At 56.5% G+C, this 12,634-nt stretch overlaps 1 protein-coding gene across 2 annotated transcripts in view; it reads left to right on the forward strand.

The window, feature by feature from the left end:
* The window catches only part of susd2 (sushi domain containing 2), a 158,292-nt gene that overhangs the window by 96,195 nt on the left and 49,463 nt on the right, over positions 1-12,634 (forward strand). For both annotated transcript variants that reach the window (XM_070887679.1, XM_070887680.1), the window contains exon 11: positions 9,439-9,603. In XM_070887679.1, the coding sequence (XP_070743780.1) occupies positions 9,439-9,603 (165 nt within the window). The remainder of the gene's footprint in view (positions 1-9,438; positions 9,604-12,634) is intronic.

Below are 12,634 nucleotides of genomic sequence, written 5' to 3' on the forward strand. Positions count from 1 at the left end.
TCGCCCCACCCCACCTCGCCGCTTCTCGCCCCGCCCCACCTCACCGCTTCTCGCCCCACCCCCACCTCGCCGCTTCTCGCCCCACCCCCACCTCGCCGCTTCTCGCCCCACCCCCACCTCGCCGCTTCTCGCCCCACCCCACCTCGCCGCTTCTCGCCCCACCCCACCTCGCCGCTTCTCGCCCCACCCCACCGCTTCTCGCCCCACCTCACCGCTTCTCGCCCCACCCCACCTCACCGCTTCTCGCCCCACCCCACCTCACCGCTTCTCGCCCCACCTCACTGCTTCTCGCCCCGCCCCACCTCGCCGCTTCTCGCCCCACCTCGCCGCTTCTCGCCCCGCCCCACCTCGCCGCTTCTCACCCCACCTCGCCGCTTCTCGCACCACCCCACCTCACCGCTTCTCGCCCCACCTCACCGCTTCTCGCCCCACCCCACCTCACTGCTTCTCGCCCCGCCCCACCTCGCCGCTTCTCGCCCCACCTCGCCGCTTCTCGCCCCACCCCACCTCGCCGCTTCTCGCCCTGCCCCACCTCACCGCTTCTCGCCTCGCCCCACCTCACCGCTTCTCGTCTCGCCCAACCTCGCCGCTTCTCGCCCCACCCCACCACGCCGCTTCTCGCCCCACCCCACCTCACCGCTTCTCGCCCCGCCCCACCTCGCCGCTTCTCGCCCCACCTCACCGCTTCTCGCCCCACCTCACCGCTTCTCGCCCCACCTCACCTCGCCGCTTCTCGCCCCACCTCACCGCTTCTCGCCCCATCCCACCTCGCCGCTTCTCGCCCCACCTCGCCGCTTCTCGCCCCACCCCACCTCGCCGCTTCTCGCCCCGCCCCACCTCGCCGCTTCTCGCCCCACCTCACCGCTTCTCGCCCCACCTCACCGCTTCTCGCCCCATCCCACCTCGCCGCTTCTCGCCCCACCTCGCCGCTTCTCGCCCCACCCCACCTCGCCGCTTCTCGCCCCGTCCCACCTCGCCGCTTCTCGCCCCACCCCACCTCACCGCTTCTCGCCCCACCCCACCTCACCGCTTCTCGCCCCATCCCACCTCGCCGCTTCTCGCCCCACCCCACCTCACCGCTTCTCGCCCCACCCCACCTCACTGCTTCTCGCCCCGCCCCACCTCGCCGCTTCTCGCCCCATCCCACCTCGCCGCTTCTCGCCCCACCCCACCTCACTGCTTCTCGCCCCGCCCCACCTCGCCGCTTCTCGCCCCATCCCACCTCGCCGCTTCTCGCCCCACCCCACCTCACTGCTTCTCGCCCCGCCCCACCTCGCCGCTTCTCGCCCCACCTCGCCGCTTCTCGCCCCACCCCACCTCACTGCTTCTCGCCCCGCCCCACCTCGCCACTTCTCGCCCCATCCCACCTCGCCGCTTCTCGCCCCACCCCACCTCACTGCTTCTCACCCCACCCCACCTCACTGCTTCTCGCCCCGCCCCACCTCGCCGCTTCTCGCCCCACCCCACCTCGCCGCTTCTCGCCCCACCTCGCCGCTTCTCGCCCCGCCCCACCTCGCCGCTTCTCGCCCCACCTCACCGCTTCTCGCCCCATCCCACCTCGCCACTTCTCGCCCCACCCCACCTCACCGCTTCTCGCCCCACCCCACCTCACTGCTTCTCGCCCCGCCCCACCTCGCCGCTTCTCGCCCCACCCCACTTCACCGCTTCTCGCCCCACCCCACCTCACCGCTTCTCGCCCCACCCCACCTCACTGCTTCTCGCCCCGCCCCACCTCGCCGCTTCTCGCCCCATCCCACCTCGCCGCTTCTCGCCCCACCTCGCCGCTTCTCGCCCCACCCCACCTCACTGCTTCTCGCCCCACCCCACCTCACTGCTTCTCGCCCCGCCCCACCTCGCCGCTTCTCGCCCCATCCCACCTCGCCGCTTCTCGCCCCACCCCACCTCACTGCTTCTCGCCCCGCCCCACCTCGCCGCTTCTCGCCCCATCCCACCTCGCCGCTTCTCGCCCCACCTCACTGCTTCTCGCCCCACCCCACCTCACTGCTTCTCGCCCCGCCCCACCTCGCCGCTTCTCGCCCCACCCCACCGCGCCGCTTCTCGCCCCACCCCACCTCACCGCTTCTCGCCCCACCCCACCTCACTGCTTCTCGCCCCACCCCACCTCGCCGCTTCTCGCCCCACCCCACCTCACTGCTTCTCGCCCCACCCCACCTCGCCGCTTCTCGCCCCACCCCACCTCACCGCTTCTCGCCCCACCCCACCTCACTGCTTCTCGCCCCGCCCCACCTCGCCGCTTCTCGCCCCACCCCACCTCACCGCTTCTCGCCCCACCTCACCGCTTCTCGCCCCACCCCACCTCACTGCTTCTCGCCCCACCCCACCTCGCCGCTTCTCGCCCCACCCCACCTCACTGCTTCTCGCCCCACCCCACCTCGCCGCTTCTCGCCCCACCCCACCTCACCGCTTCTCGCCCCACCCCACCTCACTGCTTCTCGCCCCGCCCCACCTCGCCGCTTCTCGCCCCACCCCACCTCACCGCTTCTCGCCCCACCTCACCGCTTCTCGCCCCACCCCACCTCACTGCTTCTCGCACCACCCCACCTCGCCGCTTCTCGCTCCACCCCACCTCACCGCTTCTCGCCCCACCTCACCGCTTCTCGCCCCACCCCACCTCGCCGCTTCTCGCCCCACCCCACCTCGCCGCTTCTCGCCCCACCCCACCTCACTGCTTCTCGCACCACCCCACCTCGCCGCTTCTCGCTCCACCCCACCTCACTGCTTCTCGCCCCACCCCACCTCACCGCTTCTCGCCCCATCCCACCTCGCCGCTTCTCGCCCCACCCCACTTCACTGCTTCTCGCTCCACCCCACCCCACCGCTTCTCGCCCCACCCCACCGCTTCTCGCCCCAACTCACCGCTTCTCGCCCCACCCCACCTCGCCGCTTCTCGCCCCACCCCACCGCTTCTCGCCCCACCTCACTGCTTCTCGCCCCACCCCACCTCACTGCTTCTCGCCCTGCCCCACCTCGCCGCTTCTCGCCCCACCTCACCGCTTCTCGCCCCACCTCACCGCTTCTCGCCCCATCTCACCGCTTCTCGCCCCACCTCACCGCTTCTCGCCCCACCCCACCTCGCCGCTTCTCGCCCCACCTCACCGCTTTTCGCCCCACCTCACCGCTTCTCGCCCCACCTCACCGCTTCTCGCCCCGCCCCACCTCACCGCTTCTCGCCCCACCCCACCTCACCGCTTCTCGCCCCATCCCACCTCGCCGCTTCTCGCCCCACCCCACCTCACCGCTTCTCGCCCCACCCCGCCTCACTGCTTCTCGCCCCGCCCCACCTCACCGCTTCTCGCCCCACCCCACCTCGCCGCTTCTCGCCCCACCCCACCTCACCGCTTCTCGCCCCACCCCACCTCGCCGCTTCTCGCCCCACCCCACCTCGCCGCTTCTCGCCCCACCTCGCCGCTTCTCGCCCCACCTCACCGCTTCTCGCCCCACCCCACCTCACTGCTTCTCGCCCCACCCCACCTCGCCGCTTCTCGCCCCACCCCACCTCGCCGCTTCTGGCCCCACCTCGCCGCTTCTCGCCCCACCCCACCTCGCCGCTTCTCGCCCCACCTCGCCGCTTCTCGCCCCACCTCACCGCTTCTCGCCCCACCTCGCCGCTTCTCGCCCCGCCCCACCTCACCGCTTCTCGCCCCACCCCACCTCACCGCTTCTCGCCCCACCCCACCTCACCGCTTCTCGCCCCACCCCACCTCGCCGCTTCTCGCCCCACCTCGCCGCTTCTCGCCCCACCTCGCCGCTTCTCGCCCCACCCCACCTCACTGCTTCTCGCCCCACCTCACTGCTTCTCGCCCCACCTCGCCGCTTCTCGCCCCGCCCCACCTCGCCGCTTCTCGCCCCACCCCCACCTCGCCGCTTCTCGCCCCACCCCACCTCGCCGCTTCTCGCCCCGCCCCACCTCACCGCTTCTCGCCCCACCCCACCTCGCCGCTTCTCGCCCCACCCCACCGCTTCTCGCCCCACCCCACCTCACCGCTTCTCGCCCCACCCCACCTCACCGCTTCTCGCCCCACCCCACCTCACCGCTTCTCGCCCCACCCCACCTGGCCGCTTCTCGCCCCACCCCACCGCTTCTCGCCCCACCTCACCGCTTCTCGCCCCACCCCACCCCACCGCTTCTCGCTCCACCTCGCCGCTTCTCGCCCCGCCCCACCTCGCCGCTTCTCGCCCCACCTCGCCGCTTCTCGCCCCGCCCCACCTCACCGCTTCTCGCCCCGCCCCACCTCGCCGCTTCTCGCCCCGCCCCACCTCACCGCTTCTCGCCCCGCCCCACCTCGCCGCTTCTCATCCCGCCCCACCTCACCGCTTCTCGCCCCACCCCACCTCGCCGCTTCTCGCCCCGCCCCACCTCACCGCTTCTCGCCCCGCCCCACCTCACCGCTTCTCGCCCCGCTCCACCGTGCCACTCTCGCCCCACCGCGCCGCTTCTCGCCCTGCCCCACCGCGCCGCTTCTCGCCCCGCTCCACCGCTTCTCGCCCCGCCCCACCGCGCCGCTTCTCGCCCTGCCCCACCGCGCCGCTTCTCGCCCCGCTCCACCGCTTCTCGCCCCGCTCCACCGCTTCACGCCCCGCCCCACCGCGCCGCTTCTCAACCTGCCCCGCCGCTTCTCGCCTTGCCCTGCTGCTTCTCACCCCACCACGTGACTTCTCACCCCATCCCATGACTTCTCGCCCTGCACTGCCGCTTCTCGCCCCGGAGCTTCTCACCCCGCCCCACCGGCCACTTCTCCCGCCGCCCTGCCCCGCCGCTTCTAGCCCCGCCCCTCCTCGCCGCTTCTGTCTCCGCCCCACGGCTTCTCGCCCTGCCCTGCTGCTTCTCACCCGACCCCGTGACTTCTCGCCTCGCCGCTTCTCGCCCCGCCCCACCACACCGCTTCTCGCCCCACCCCGCCGCTTCGCGCTTTGCTCCGCCGCTTTTCGCCCTGCCCCGCTACTTCTCGCCCTGCCCCGCCGCTTCTCGCCCCACCGCTTCTCTCTCTGCTCCAAGGCTTCTCGCCCCGCCCTGCCGCTCTTAGCCCTGCCACGCCGATTCTCGCCTCTCCCCGATGCTTCTCGCCCCGCCTCGCCGGTTCTCACCCTGCCCCTGCGCTTCTCGGCCCGCCCTGCGTCTTCTTGCCCCGCACCGTTGTGGCTTCTCGCCCTGCCCTCCCCTTCCCCGCGGCTTCTTGCCCCGCCCCGCTGCTTTTCTCTCCGACCCGCCATTTCTCTCTCCGCCTTTCCATGCCCTGCCGCTTCTCTCTTCGCCGCTTCCTGGATGAGTACATGCTGCCCATGATTCGGGCAATTCTCTGGTCCAGCATTGATCAGGTCCCAAGAGTGCCGGACTGGAGAGCTACAACTTGTAGTTTCATTGGAGAATTTATGCAACGGACTTTGTGCTTCTGACCACTGCTCCCTCAATAAACTGACATTTGTAATGCTAGAAAAGTTTTTGCTGCCTTAAAGTTTGACTGAAAATTTCAGATGATTCCTGTTGTAACTGGTTTTGAATGAGGATTTAGTTTTAATTATAGAATATAACAGTGGGTAATTATGGAATATAACAATTGGTAATTATAGAATATAATGGTGGGTAATCATATAATATAACAGTGGGTAATTATATAATGAAACAGCGGGTAATTATAGAATATAACAGTGCGTAATTATAGAATATAATACCTGCTAATTTTTGAATATACCAGCTGATAAATATATAATATTACTGCGATTAATTATAGAATGTAACAGTGGGAAATTATAGAATATAATAGCTAGTATTTTTTGAAAATAACTGGATTATTATAGAATATAATAGTGGGTAATTATAGAATATTACAATGGGTAATTATAGAATATAACAATGTGTAATTTTAGAATATAACAGCGGTAATTATAGAATATAACGGGGTAATTATAGAACATAGTGGGGTAATTATAGAATATAACTGATAATTATACAATACAACGGGGTAATTATAGAATATAACAGTGGTAATTATAGAATATAACGGGGTAATTATAGAATATAACGGGGTAATTATAGAATATAACGGGGTAATTATAGAATATAACTGGTAGTTATAGAATATAACGGGGTAGTTATAGAATATAACGGGATAATTATAGAATATAACGGGATAATTATAGAATATAACGGGGTAATTATAGAATATAACGGGGTAATTATAGAATATAACAGTGGGTAATTATAGAATATAATTGCTAGTATTTTTTAAAATAACTGGATTATTATAGAATATAACAGTGGGTAATTATAGAATATTACAATGGCTAATTATAGAATATAACAGTGGGTAATTATAGAATATAACAATGTGTAATTTTAGAATATAACAGCGGTAATTATAGAATATAACTGGGTAATTTTAGAATATAACAGCGCTAATTATAGAATATAACAACGGGTAATTATAGAATATAAATGGGCAATTATAGAATATAACAGCGATGATTATAGAATATAAGGCCCCAAGTTTCCACACGATAAAAAACGGGCGCCCCTCTGAGCTGGGCGCCCGTTTTTAGCGGCGAAAACGGCGCCGGAAAAAAAACGCGCGATTCTGGAGCGCCCGGCAGCTCCATGTCTGCTTGGCGCGGCGCCCAGGGGGGCGGAGCCTACCACTCGCGCCAATTTTGTAAGTGGGAGGGGGCGGGTACCATTTAAATTAGTTTTTTTCCTGCCGGCAACCCTGCGCGTGCGCGTTGGAGCGTTCGCGCAGTGTGAAGGAAACATTGGCACTCGGCCATTTTTGTAGTTCTTTATAGCTGTTTAATTTTTGAACATTTTTTAATAAAAGCACATTGCCATCAGCACATCAGCACTGAGGCTTCTTGCAGCAGTGAGAAGGCTGCAGAAAGCAGCAGAAAGTTGAGGCAGCCGTTTCCCGACGGCCTCCCCCACCTGCCGTCGGGAATGGCTGCTCAACTTGTGAGGCTTCCTGCAGCCTTCTCACTGTCTCCTTCCACCCCCCCCCGCCTGCCGTCGGGAACGGCTTCCTCCCCCCCCCCCCGCTGCGTTCGGTCGGTCGGTCGGGCCCGCACTCCCTCCCTCCCTCCCTCCCCCCCCCCCCGCTGCGTTCGGTCGGTCGGTCGGGCCCGCACTCCCTCCCTCCCTCCCTCCCCCCCCCCCGCTGCGTTCGGTCGGTTGGTCGGGCCCGCACTCCCTCCCTCCCTCCCTCCCCCCCTGCTCGCTCGCCTGCCCGCCGTCTGGAACGGCTTCCTCCCCCTCCACTGCGTTCGGTCGGTCGGTCGGGCCCGCACTCCCTCCCTCCCTCCCTCCCTCCCCCCCCCCACTCCCGCCCGCCCGTCGTCTGGAACGGCTTCCTCCCCCCCCACTGCGTTCGGTCGGTCGGTCGGGCCCACACTCCCTCCCTTCCTCCCTCTCTCCCTCCCTCCCCGCCCGCCCGTCGTCTGGAACGGCTTCCTCCCCCTCCACTGCGTTCGGTCGGTCGGGCCCGCACTCCCTCCCTCCCCCCCCGCCCGCCGTCTGGAACGGCTTCCTCCCCCCCCGCTGCGTTCGGTCGATCGGTCGGTCGGTCGGGCCCGCACTCCCTCCCTCCCTCCCTCCCTCCCCCCCCCACTCCCGCCCGCCCGTCGTCTGGAACGGCTTCCTCCTCCCCCCCCTGCCATCGAATGAACGGCTGCCTCAACTTGTGAGGCTTCCTGCAGCATTCTCCCTGCCTGAAGCACTTTCACACAGGTAGGAAGATGGTTTATTTAATCTTTTCTTTGCTTATAAATTTTTATTCAGGTTGGATTTATTTGTATAATATTTGTATAAGTATAAATAAGGATTTATTGTAGAATTTAATGACTTCCCTCCCCCCCCCTCCCCCCCCCCCCCCACCTCGTTCTGGACGCCTAATTTGTAACCTGCGCCTTATTTTTTAAAGTGTAGACAAGGTTTTTTCAGTTCTACAAAAATCTTCACTTGCTCCATTCTAAGTTAGTTTGGAGTGCGTTTTCACTGTGGAAACTTTGAAATCAGGCGTCAGTGGCCGGACACGCCCCTTTTGAAGAAAAAATTCTGTTTAAAAGTGAAACTGTTCTAACTGACTCGAACTGCAGAAAAAAAAATGTGGAGAATTGCGATTTCTAAGATAGTCCGTTCTCCACCAGTTGCTCCTAAAAATCAGGCGCAAATCATGTGGAAACTTGGGCCCTAACAGTGGGTAATTATAGAATGTAACAGTGGATAATTATACAATATAACAGCGGCAATTATGGAATATAACAATGGTAATTATGCAATATAACAGCGGTAATTATAGAATATAACAGTGGGTAATTCTAGAATATTACGATGTGTAATTATAGAATATAACAGTGGGTAATTCTAGAATATTACGATGTGTAATTATAGAATATAACAGTGGGTAATTATAGAATATTACGATGTGTAATTATAGAATATAACAGTGGGTAATTATAGAATATTACAATGTGTAATTATAGAATATAACAGTGGTAATGATAAAATATAACAGTGGTAATTATAGTATATAACAGTGGTAATGCTAAAATATAACAGCTGGTAAATATAGAATATAACTGTAGTAATTATAGAATATAACAGTAGATAATTATAAGAATATAAAAGCTGGTAATAATAGAATATAACAATGGTTAATTATAGAATATAACAGTGGGTAATTATAGAATATAACTGGGTAATTATATAATATTACAATGTGTAATTATAGAATATAACAGTGGGTAATTATATAATATTACAATGTGTAATTATAGAATATAACAGTGGGTAGTTATAGAATATAACTTTGGGTAATTATAGAATATAACAATGGTTAAATATAGAATATAACCACGTGTAATTTTAGAATATAACAGTGGGTAATTATAGAATATAATAGCGGGTAATTATAGAATATAACCATGTATAATTATAGAATATAACAGTGGGTAATTATAGAATAAAATAGTGGGTAATTATAGAATATAACCACATGTAATTAAAGAATATAAAAGTGGGTTAGTATAGAATATAATAGTGGGTAATTATAGAATGTAACCATGTGTAAGTATAGAATATAACAGTGGGTAATTTTATGAGTATAACATGCTTATTGCAGCACTATGAAAGTTGGCATTATAACTGTGGGAAGTTATAGAACTATAACTGAATAATTATAGCACTTACAGTGGCTAATTATAGCATTATAATCAAGATAATGTAGCACAACAGCATTAGGCAGTTTGAGCATTATGACAATTGGCAAATAAGGGCAGTATTACAGTGGCCGGTCATTAGCATTGTACAATTGGCACTATCACAGTGTAAGAAGTAGGGCTGGCATTAGATTTCCCTGAGATATATTGCTGCAATTTTATACGGTTCTGGTTAATGTCAGTGAAATATTGATTAGCTGCACTCTCTTTTTACAGGAATAGATGCAAATGCGACTGCGTTTACTGCTGTTGCTATGCAGGAAGGTAACTCTGATGTGGTTGAAGTTCGTTTCTCTAACCATTCCAGTGGTGAGAGCTTGGAAGTGCTGATCAACAATGGGATTGTTACTTTCGATGAACAGAAGTGGATGGATCTTAAAGGTTAGTGCCATCTTGAATTAGTGAGTGCTCAGATGATCTGAATACACCCACCTACTGAATGAGGTCCCCTGGCTGATGAATCTCAATCCTGAATTTTCCTGGGTGTCAGCTGGCGGGATCAGTGGCAGTTGGGGTGGGAAAGTGTTTTTTTTTTGACAGCTGGTTAAGAAGCCGCTCTCAACCGGCCACAACCACTTTTCCTAATGTCGGATCTGTCAGCGCTGAGCAAACCCAACAGGCAGAGGTATGCGACCCAATTAAACGAATTATAATGTACTTACCAGACCCTTAACTTTAACTTCATGGCCATGGGAACCACGCTGTTCGGTGACCACGTCTGTTATCCTGAGGCGGGCAGTCAGTGGCCATTGTTCCAACTGATTACTTAACAGCATCAAATGTACAGTTAAAGCTCTCACCTGACAGAGATCACCATAACAGATTCAGCATGCTGCAAGTCTTTCACATGTCTCAACGCAGTCTCACCTCATTACCTCTCTCACCATTGACAGATTGCTTCTGTTACCTGTACTTCACCTGCCATTATTTCTCCCCATGGCCGAGAAGCTCCTCCCGGAGTCACAGTGCAGATTTCATTCCCTCCGGGGCACAACGGACATGATTTTTGCAGTGCGACACCTGCAGGAAAAATGCAGGAAACAGCGCCAGCCCTTATACATGGCCTTCTTCGACCTTACAAAGGCCTTTGAAACTGTCAACCGCGAGGGTCTATGGAGCGTACTCCTCCATTTCGGATGCCCCCAAAAGTACGTCACCATCCTCTGCCTGCTCCACGACGACATGCAGGCCGTGATCCTTACCAACAGATCCATCACAGACCCAATCCATATCCGGACCGGGGTCAAGCAGGGCTGCGTCATCGCCCCAACCCTCTTCTCAATCTTCCTCGCCGCCATGCTCTACCTCACAGTTGACAAGCTCCCCGCTGGAGTGGAACAAAACTACAGAACCAGTGGGAAGCTATTCAACCTTCGCTGTCTCCAGGCCAGGTCCAAGACCACTCCAACTCTGTCATCGAGCTACAGTACGCGGACGATGCCTGCATCTGTGCACACACAGAGCTGAACTCCAGGACATAGTCGACGTATTTACCGAGGCGTATGAAAGCATGGGTTTTATGCTAAACATCAGTAAGACAAAGGTGCTCCACCAGCCTGTCCTTGCTGTACAGCAATGCCCCCGAGACATCAAGATCCACAGTGCGGCTCTGGACAATGTGGACCACTTCCCTTATCTCGGAAGCCTCCTATCAACAAGAGCAGGCATTGACGATGAGATCCAACACCGCCTCCAGTGCACCAGTGCAGCCTTCGGCCACCTGAGGAAAAGAGTGTTTGAAGACCAGGTCCTCAAAACTGTCACCAAGCTCATGGTCTACAGGGCCGTAGTAATACCTGCCCTCCTGTATGGCTCAGAGACGTGGACCATGTACAGTAGACACCTCAAGTCGCTGGAGAAATACCACCAGCAATATCTCCGCAAGATCCTACAAATCCCCTGGGAGGACAGACGCACAAACATTGGCGCCTTCATCCAGGCCAACATCCCCAGTATTGAAGCACTGACCACACTCGATCAGCTCCGGTAGGCGGGCCACATAGTTCGCATGCCAATCACGAGACTCCCAAAGCAAGCACTCTACTCGGAACCCGTCCACGGCAAACGAGCCAAAGGTGGGCAGAGGAAACGTTACATGGACACCCTCAAAGCCTCCCTGATAAAGTGCGACATCCCCACTGACACCTTGGAGTCCCTTGCCAAAGACCACCCTAAGTGGAGGAAGTGCATCCGGGAGGGCGCTGAGCTCCTCGTTGCCGAGAGCATGCTGAAATCAAGCGCAGGCAGTGGAAGAAGCGTGCGGCAAATCAAGCTCCCCGCCCACCCTTCCCCTCAACCACTGTCTGTCCCACCTGTGAGAGAGACTGTGGTTCTCGTACTGGACTGTACAGCCACCTAAAAACTCATGCTAAAAGTGGAAGTAAGTCTTCCTTGATTCCGAGGGACTGCCTATGATGAGGATGAGGATGATGATTCCATCAGCATGGTTGCTGTTTATGCTGTTGTACCATGGTCCTCAGAATTGGACCACGATGAGCCCCAACACCAGCAGCATCAGGCACACCAGCGACACAAACAACACCATCAACCTTCTCCGTAATCACCTGATGCTGCACAGGACACAGGGCATCAGCACCTGACCACATTGCTGCCTGGGACACCAGAGATGGCCTTATCATGGCCAGAGTTACTTAACTTTACTCTGTACACATGATGCGCCAGGTTGGCACCACCCCACACCAACACCATAAATAATCCCTACAATGACCAAGTCATTCCTTTCACACTCATCACCTTTGCAGAGGTTACCGTTATATCTCACCTTTCACTGCAACTCACTAAGCCCCTTCCAAAGGTGCACACAAATCTGTCCAAGACCAGAAAGTGTTGAAAATAAAGATTTCAATGTTTGACAACACATTTATAAAAGCTTTACATAAACATTGGATAAAACACCCAAGTGCCTACCCTTATGTGGTGTTCGTTGGTATGATTGCATTAGGATTAGGGCGAGTGTGAGAGATGGCTAGTGAGATGGGAATGTGATAATGTAGATAGAGAGGGATGGGTGGAGGTGCAAGGTAAGTTGGTGTGAGTAAGGATGTGTTGGAGTAGGATAGGGGAAGGCAGAGTGATGGGGATGTGATGGGAGGCACAGCAGGATGAGGTTGAGTGTGGCTTTGTACTAATGTTTCGTGATCTAATGAGGTTATTGAAATGTTTGCAGCACTGCACCCAGATCCTGCTGACCACAACCCTGCTTGTGCCCTCCTCTGCCATGTGCAACAAAGCTGGTTTGGTTTCCTGGGGAGTCTTCTGCCCATTAGAAGGGAAGAGGATCTTCCTGCATGCTCGAGCTCCCTCCATAAGCATATGGAGGGAGTCATGAGAGAACCTGGGTGCAGCTCTGTGCAGTAATTGTCAGTGTTTGCAGCACTGCAATGCTGTAGAA

This window comes from Pristiophorus japonicus, chromosome 8 (assembly GCF_044704955.1).
Source record: "Pristiophorus japonicus isolate sPriJap1 chromosome 8, sPriJap1.hap1, whole genome shotgun sequence".
Classification (NCBI taxonomy): domain Eukaryota; kingdom Metazoa; phylum Chordata; class Chondrichthyes; family Pristiophoridae; genus Pristiophorus; species Pristiophorus japonicus.